Source organism: Anoplophora glabripennis, unplaced genomic scaffold (assembly GCF_000390285.2).
Source record: "Anoplophora glabripennis isolate ALB-LARVAE unplaced genomic scaffold, Agla_2.0 scaffold1457, whole genome shotgun sequence".
In the NCBI taxonomy this organism is placed as follows: Eukaryota; Metazoa; Arthropoda; class Insecta; order Coleoptera; family Cerambycidae; genus Anoplophora; species Anoplophora glabripennis.
In genome coordinates, this window is record NW_019417530.1 from 1 (window position 1) to 9,484 (window position 9,484).

General features: G+C 32.4%; 1 protein-coding gene across 1 annotated transcript in view; it reads left to right on the forward strand.

Annotated features, from left to right (window-relative positions):
- Positions 1-37: 37 nt before the first annotated feature.
- LOC108915760 (peroxisomal multifunctional enzyme type 2) overlaps positions 38-9,484 on the forward strand; it is a 54,984-nt gene continuing 45,537 nt past the window's right edge. The window contains exons 1-6 of the mRNA XM_018721882.1: positions 38-369; positions 419-571; positions 1,893-2,012; positions 2,342-2,538; positions 2,911-3,238; positions 6,946-7,233. Coding sequence (XP_018577398.1) covers positions 177-369; positions 419-571; positions 1,893-2,012; positions 2,342-2,538; positions 2,911-3,238; positions 6,946-7,233 — 1,279 coding nt within the window. The 5' untranslated portion in view covers positions 38-176. The remainder of the gene's footprint in view (positions 370-418; positions 572-1,892; positions 2,013-2,341; positions 2,539-2,910; positions 3,239-6,945; positions 7,234-9,484) is intronic.

Consider the following 9,484-nt stretch of genomic DNA (forward strand, 5'->3'; position numbering starts at 1 on the left):
TTCGTTGTTTACTTACAATGATAATAATTGACTTTCACCTCGCCTCATAGTTCAATGTTCAACAACAGTGATCACATAACAGTGATACAGTTACAGTCAGGGTAAACAAGTCTAATAAATAATCCGTAGCTTTACAATTTTTTTGTTATTTAAAGTATTCACGGTTAAATATAACAATGAGTGATTTAACATTCGATGGCAAAATTGCTGTTGTGACAGGAGCAGGGGCTGGCCTAGGAAGAGTTTATGCTCTCTTGTTTGCTTCGAGAGGAGCCAAAGTAGTTGTTAACGATCTTGGGGGAGGCAGACATGGCGAAGGGAGTTCGTCAAAGGCTGCCGATATAGTAGTTGAGGAGATACAAAGAAATGGTAAATTGTATTTCAATCATATAAATTTATTTGACTCTTTTTTTTGTAGGTGGTACCGCAGTTGCTGACTATAATTCAGTAGTAGATGGAGAAAAAATAATAAAAACTGCTCTTGATAACTTTGGTCGAGTGGATATATTGGTTAACAATGCTGGAATACTTAGAGACAAAAGTTTTGCTAAACTTTCTGATGCAGATTGGGGTGAGTCAAATTAGAGATGCACAGTACGGTACAATTTTTCGAAGTACCGTTTCTTTTTTTTTTCATTCCAATACTCTATATATTCTACAGCTTACGATACAATACAATTCAGTACATTTTCGGCAAATATCTATCTTAAAGTTTAAAGCAGAGTTCACTAACAACAATTTTCAAAAAAAGTGACAGGTGTAATCTAACAAACAATAGCTAATGTATTTGTGAATTCTAACTACAATTCAGTCAGTTATTATTTTTATTGTAAAATTGCAGTAAGCTCAAGTCAGAAATCTGTTGCAATTTAATTAGTTTTTTAAACTGTGTTTTTGTGTTTCCATACAATGCCTCGTTTAAAAAAAATCTAGATAAATATTTGTTTTTTAAAATGTCTTTGAATAAATACATTGGCATTGATTTTATTATCTACACTCTACACTATCAGATAAATTAAAGTAAGGGCTGACGTTTGCCGACAAATTTTAAGATCCAACAAATTATGTTATTATCATTACCCGAGTCATTACCATTTATTACATGTAATACTTTCATTACACTATTGTAAAAGTTTAAGTATCGGATACTTGAAGAATCGAATAACCGGTTTTCAGGTTTCGTAAAAATCCGAATTATCTCAAACTGGTTAACCGACTATCTAGAAAACTGATTTCAGTTGCCAGCACTAGTCAATACTGGTACCTACCTTTTGAAGTTTCGTGCATCTCTGAATCAAATGCATATTTCAATTCTCTATTGTAATATCAACCTTTGTCAACTGTGATATGTTTTCGGCTCATGCCATCAAGTTATATTGAAAAAATGGTTTTGATATTTAAAATAAATTAATATTTGTTAGTAAGATGTGAATTCTTCGCTTTCTACACTTTAATTGGAACTGTTGTGATGCATTATGTACAGAATGAGATTGTCAGTCTAAGAAATATATTAACATCATACAAAATAATATTACTATCATGGAAAAATAAACTACTGGTTCTTAGTGACATAGTCGTCTTTGTCAATATCTTTTGATTAGAGTACTAATATTCTACAAAAATGTATTATTTATTATTTTGAAATTGACAGATTTTTAGTCTGTCTTTCTTTATGTAAAATTTACACTTCAAAATAATAATTTTGTGTTCAGGGTACGTGTAAACCGTTTCTGTTTTGAGTGTTGATGTGACTAATACTACCTTTGGTGACTGTACTGCCATATTTCTTTGAGGTTGAATATTGCATATATGTTCAATAATGTTACAAGGTTACTTAGGGTACAAAGGTACTTAGCTAAGATTCTTTTTATAAATGTAACATTTGTTTGCAGATCTACTACATGCAGTTCATGTAAAGGGTAGTTTTAAGACAACCCAAGCTGCATTTCCAATATTCAAAAAGCAAGGATATGGTAGAATTATCATGACATCTTCGAATTCCGGTCTTTATGGTTTGTGAATTAAATATACATGGTGTCTCAAAATGAGTGTGCAATAATATACCAGCAGATTCTACTTCTATCAAAAATTCATTCTTTTTAGGGAGTTCATCTCCTTAATGGTGTGCCTTTAAGAAAAGTTTTTATTCAATATTTCCGAAAGTTTTAAATCACCATACAATTTTTAAATTTGGTAATAGAACTTGAATAAAATTGCCCACAAAAAATTATAGTTTTTATCCCCACTTCCTGATTTTGTTAATAAAATCTGCTGATAAATTTTTGTACTCTAATTGTGAGACACCCCGTAACTATATTATGTTTAGAATATTTTTTTATAGGTAATTTTGGGCAAGCAAATTATTCGGCTGCTAAAATGGCTCTAGTTGGTTTGGCAAATACTATTGCCATTGAAGGAGGAAGAAATAATATTTATTGTAATGTGATTGTACCTACAGCAGCCAGTAGGTTAACAGAGGATATCCTTCCTCCAGAATTGTTCACTGAATTGAAACCAGAACTCATAGCTCCAGTCGTTGTAAGTATATCACTAAAAATTATACTTACTGTTTTTTGATTTTAAACACAGTCTGTCTTTTCTTGTCCTTCTGCTTTGCATTCTAATAATTTTGTATTTGCACTTCTTTCAATGTTTACTTATTAACATGTCAATATGATGATATCATCCATTTTATAACTTTTATATATGTAACTGTAATTTTCAATTTTTCTTTCAAATTTAGTTTTTAATCAGCAAATGATTTTATGCCGATAATATCAATAAATATGCGATGTTACATCATTTTAAGTTGGGGGTACAAATGTAGCTTGCTAGGTAGCTATGCCTTGTAACTTTTTTAGCACAGGGTTAAAAATACGTTTGTTTAATCAAGTACCTTTTTTGCAATAGGCATATTTGTGCCACGAAAGCTGTCAAGAAAATGGTAGTATCATTGAGTCAGCTGCTGGTTGGGCAGGCAAATGCACAATTGTACGATCAAATGGCTGCCTTCTACGCACTAAATTATCTGACAAAGTCACTATTGAAGTTGTTAGAGACAAATGGGACAAAATTACAGATACAAGTAAAGTGGAACGAATAAACTCTATTCAAGACGCAACTGGAGCTTTAGTGACATCCCTCGAAGGGCTTAGGAGTAAGCAGGAAGGTGTTGAAGAGGGAGAGACAGATAATTATGAATTTAACAACAAAGACGCAATCTTGTATGCACTTGGAGGTATTAATATATTTTTTTAATATCAATCATAAAAGTGCCTATATTTGTGATAGGTAAAATGTTTTTATCTGTGCATTAACTTGTAGAGCTGGATTTAAAATTGTAGAATTTTCTATCCTAAAACTACAAGCGTGGTGGTTGTTCAAATAAAATTTTTGGAAGAATGTTTTCAGGTATATCTTCAAAACTCGTAAATTGATTCCTTTCTAATTTAACATGGAAAGTATTAATAAGCATTCCTAAACCTGATTGATTCCATCGATGCCATACTAGAAAAGAATTTGTTCGACAGGGAGAGTCAAATTTATTTTAATATCTGACCCAAGAGTATGTGATGATATTTTTGAAACTAAGGCTTTATTCAGCGAATGGTCGGACCGGTCAGCTGTTCAACGGACGAATATTTCGTTGGTAAAGGGCGTTCAGCAAATTGTTTGACTAAAGAAGTTTAACCGAACTAATCCGACCATTTGCTGAACACAGCCTAAATGGGAACAAAAGAAATATATATTTTTATAGTTTCTAACCTATTGGAAATTTGCAAATAAACTATTTTTTTCTACGGCTAACACAATTTTCAAAAAATTTATGGAAACAAGAAATATTAATAGACATTTTTCATTCAAAATTGAAATGTGAATAATTATTTGAGGGAACCTCGGTTAACTCTGTGCAGATTATCCGGCATACGAATTATCCACGTGACGGCTAGGAATTTGTTTTCAGATTCTTTTATAACCTTCTTATATATTATAATTACATTTATTCGTTCAATTAGACATATTTTGTCAGTTATATTAGCAATCAATGTACCTACCTATTGTTATATTCATAATTGTGCCTCGCACATTGTTATATTTCTTTTAATTCGAGATACAAAATGTAAAAGAAACATTAAACAAAAACTGGAAATTTTAACTAAAACATTAACATTTTGATGTATCTTCTTAAAATTAGTCAAAGATTCACCCTTTAAAGTTTGTAGGAGTACTTAATAAACACCCTGTATATTCGTCTAAATATTACTTTAGGTATATGGTATATGTATATGTGAAATAAATAACTTTTCAATTATTCGTAAATGGCGCTGTCTCGTGATGCTCGGATAATCAGGGTTCTACTGTACATACTTTTTTTGTTAAATTGAAGTGATTACTACTGGGGGTTTAACGAGATTAATATTACCACATATGATGGCAACCTGTTCAGGTACAATGTGTACCAAAATGAGTTTGAATATCTTGATTAATTTAGAAAATATAAAAAATTATATTTTTTTTAATTTTTAAATCGCAGCGCAGATTTGGAAAAGTATTTATATGCTCCCGGCTCCGACATTAAACCTGATTCACTCTGTATATATTATATGTGTGACTCATGGTGACCACCTTGTTTTAGGATATTTCAGACATTGTTATGATTTAAACTGTGATAATTTGGATTTTATTTTTCAACTTGCTCTTTTTAAATAAAACAATGATATAGGTATTTGAAATATTTTTGGTTATATTGAAAAATGCTTGAGCCGCCAGACTATTTCCATTACAGAAACCATAAATGAAATGCATATCGGCATATTCACGGTTAGTAAAAGCATGGTTCATGGTTGTAAAGAAATCGAATGAAATGCAAAGTTGAGCACAAAGATCACAACTAAGAAAATAAAGAAACAAGAATTTAAATCATAGCACGCGAAAGTGACAATCATTAGTATCATTACAAAGAAACTGTCACTATAAAAGATGCCTACTATGTGAAAATGTTAAAAAAAATTACTGTTTTGAGCCATACATTATTTAAAAAATAATTATTTCTGACAACTACGCAGAATTCAAAAAAAAAGTAGGGACATTTTTTCTTCAAAAAAGTCCAATTCATTAAAAAATAATATTATTTGGTTGATAATTCAAAGAAATAAAAAAAATTCGAAAAATTTCTTAGTTAAATGTGCTATCATGGTCAGAAATTTATAAACCATGACAGACGTATTTATAACAACGGAGCATAGGTGAAAATCAGAATAATTTAAAGTTTAACATAAATTTGCATTTATTTGAAAGGTAGTCAGATAAATAGATTCAACTTTTGTATAATTATGTATTTATGTTATCAATATTCTGCTGCTGATGACCACTCAACATTGTCATAGTTTTTGGAGTTTTATTATATAGAAAAAACTTGAGGGGCGCAAACATTTTGGAAATGGCACTTCCAAATTTGTAAAAGATTCTCTAAACGACAAATTATTTTTTCTGTTACTTTTTTTTAATATATCATCACAAAAAATTGTAATTACCACTAGTAACCACTACGAATATTAAATATGTATATAAAATGGGCAAACTTGAATATTTGTATTATAAAAAGTATAAAACAAGTCCTGAATTTATTATGATTTGACCCACATTGAATTTAATATTGTTAAGTTGGAACGTAGAAGAGATCACCAACAGCTGATGTTTTTATACATATTCAAATTACTAAATGAACTGGATAGTCGGGACCTATATCTCAAATAGATCTTTATATTCCTGGTTCTGCAAATTTCAAAATTTTGAGTGTCAGAAATGTCTCAAAAACTTTTCACTTCTCAAGTATGGATATAAAAAGTGTCCCAAAAGTAACTCATTATTTGAACTGTGCGCCATTTTCATTCCAAAGAGTTGGCAGCATTGTACAGGATCACATGTTATAGTAAACATGTTGCGCTTAGACAAAATGAAACCCTGTATGACGGATGAGCAAGTGAAGATTCTGAAATTTCATAACAAGTACATAGAGTGTGTAGTTGAGACTGTGCTCAAGTTACGTACACTTTTCAGTAGAAGGAATGCCCTGAATGAAACAACTGAAAAGATTAGTCACCAAATTTGAACAAACAGGTTCGGTTGCAGAGAATAAAAGATGAGTAATAGTGTGGCAGAAATTCCCATAACCTCAGTGCGCCTTCAGTTACTGCAATTTAACATTTCAAAAAGCACAACGTAGCGTATTTTAATAAAATATGTCACACTATCCGTACTTGTAATGAAATTTTACAATCTTCATTCACTCATCTGTCATATAGTGTTCCATTTTGTCTAACCGCAGCAGCGTGTTTATTACTACGTGTGACCCTACACAATACTGCTAACTCTTCGGAATGAAAATGGGTTGCCCTTTATTAACGTTATTACAACAAAAAAGGTGAAATTCAATAAAAAGACCTGATGTTCCATTTAAAATAGTAAAGTTGATGTCAACTTCCAGAACAATTAGAAGTATGAGAAAATTGTAATTATTTAAGGATAACTTGGGGTATAATAATATCTGTACCCCTTCATTCTAATAGCAAGGATTAGACCAAAATTTAATGACTTTTGCAGGAAAGTGGGTGGTATATTGTTATTTAGTAGACTGCATTCTTCCATCTTACTATACCCGTGGAAAGAGCAATAACTTTCTACCTGATACCTTAAATTGCTAGCCAATCCATAGGATAAAAAATGTATAACACAATTTTTGGTTTTTTGGCCCTAACTCCAAATTTACATTTTCAATCACAACAGTTCCTGAAATATTCTAATGGATGGTCACAATGAGTAATTTCTTACATATCATTTAGTCTAACACAGAAATAAGCTTTCTTCGTTTTTATTTATTGATAACAATAGAAAAGTTTCATTTTGTATACCAATAATAGTTACATACATATATTTATTTCACAGTTGGTGCATCGGTAGCTAAACCAGAAGAACTGAAATTTCTGTACGAGTTACACGATGATTTTCAAATTTTGCCAACATTTTACGTTCTCCCAGCACTTCAAGCTGTATACATGTCTAACGCCACACAAAACGCCATCCCTGGGAAAACTGTCAGTCTAGAACGTATCCTCCATGGAGAGCAGTATCTTGAAATTGTTGGAGATTTACCCCAAGAAGGTGCATTGGTATCAAAAACGAAAATTGTTGAAGTATTAGATAAGGGTTCAGGGGCAGTAATTGTCACTGACAGTAAGTTATAATTTTTTCTCACATCATTTTTCAAAATAATTGTAATAATATGTCTACCACTCATCCCAGTTGCAAGGTTTATCCCAGAAGTCAAAGACTTAACGTGAGGGAGTGGTGACATATTATTCTTCCATCCTACCACACTCGTGAAGAGAATAACAACAATTTAACATGTTGAATTCATATGACACACCTGTTGCGTCATTAGGGGTGAGTTCTCATATGAGAATGATGTGCTTGGGGTGTCAACTTTTGATGTTACCAGTCACTCTAGTATTGACCACGAAAAGTTTCCAAAACAAAGTAAACACTTCGATTTGTAGAATAATAATTTCTGATTCTGTCACAAATTCGTATGACACACGTAGTGCGTCATGTAAAAATTGAACACTTTTTGTGCAAATTATGAACTTTCTTGAAGTATTTGCCAATGTTTTTCGAAAAAAAAAAGCATACTGCACAGGAGGGTGGAGCAGGAAAATACTTATGCAGTGAACATGTTAAACATTGGCTATCAACCAATTGATATAAGTAAAAATTTTACAAAGTATAAATTAACACTGACTGCGAATTTTAGAGCGTGTCGCACCCCAGAAGCGGCATCGTGTTTTTCGTAAATTATTGTTGTTTCTGGTATTAAGGTTACTTATTGTTTGTAATAAGTGTGTATACAGAGTGTTTTATTCGTTATTGACACGTGCACCTGACTAAAAGTTTCTGGTGCAGTGCTGATGGCCCCGATTGGGGTCATACATACGAAAAGGATAACTTTAGTCAAACACATCAAACTTTTGTGATATTATTTTTATTTGTTATAATAGAAATATTTTTCAATAACTGAAGAAGAAACAAATTCTGTGAAAACAAAAACAAAAAAGCTTTTGTGAAATTTAAAATAAAAAAAACTACCAAACTGCATCCTATTCGTGGGTAATGTCAAAACAGTCACCGACGCAAAACCCAGGTTGTTCTGGACATTCTTCGCAATGGTACAGTGTGCATTTTCTTATTTCCTTTGTAGAGTATACTCTACACCGCTTTCGATTTATACGTCTGTCCTTCGCTTTTGACCCAATTTTCGTCAGGACGTGTTTTGACGCATTCCTTCTTGTAGGCGGTTTCTTCTCTCCGGTTAACTGTATCTCTAAAAGACTACACAAGAGTGACTGTCTAAATTCGTATAACGACATTTTACAGCCAGAAAATTTTTTATATAAGAGAAACGAGTTTAGTAGCATCAGTTGTATATAGTGAATACCTAATTTTTTATACCACCTCAGCGTTTTCCTATTGCAGGGGTAGTAGGAATGCAGCTGGTCCTGCCTGTCGACACCGCCCATGTGTCTGTTGTAATGCAAAATCGGCGCTGGTCTTTCTCTATTGCGGTCTCTCTTATCCACGTACTCTACCATTTCGATTCCGTGCTCAGTGGATATGTACAAAACCTCACGCTTGTCTTTCCATTTCCCAATAGAATACCTTGCAATGGACTCCCCTTTCTTGAGTTTTTTTGTTAGGACGTCTTTGGGGTTGTGCCTTCTTTTGGCATTGAGTGTGCCAGTACAATAAGTACCACGAATAGTTAGTTGCCTGGCCAATTCATAGGAATTATAAAAATTATCCATGTAAATAGAATGACCTGAATCGAGAATCAGGCCGAGTATGTATCCCATTTTATCATAATAACAGTTATGTTATTTCAGGGTTGTTAACGTTACCTGTTAAGGGCTCACATATAGCTGAGCACCTAGAAGTAGGGTTATGTTTAAGATTTTTTTTCGTGTATAAAACTGCATTTTTTTAAAAAACCATAATAAACATTTTGAAGTATGGCATTTATTATAAATTGTGTGAAAATTGGGTTCGAAAATTTTGAATGGTAAAAAAATTGCAGTCGTTTTCCGGGGTGTGTTTTTTTCGAGAGCGTTCGCGGTACCAGACGTGCCTCCGCCATTTCTTATCTGAAAAAAAAAAAATATTTTCTCAAAGTAGATAGACAGAACTAGTACTTATCGAGCCGGAATTTGCGAATTCAATTTTTTCGGGTCATGGCAGTCATTTGCATAAAATTGGCGGTTTTTCGCCTTAAAATTGTTGAGTAATTATAAGAAAAAAAAAACTATGTAAAATATCGAAAAAAGGGCTCGATAAGTACTAGATTATTGTGTGAAGCATAACTTTGAAAAATTTGATCCCGATCGGTTCAGTAGTTGCGGAGATATTTCTGGTACCGATTTTGAAAATACTGTTT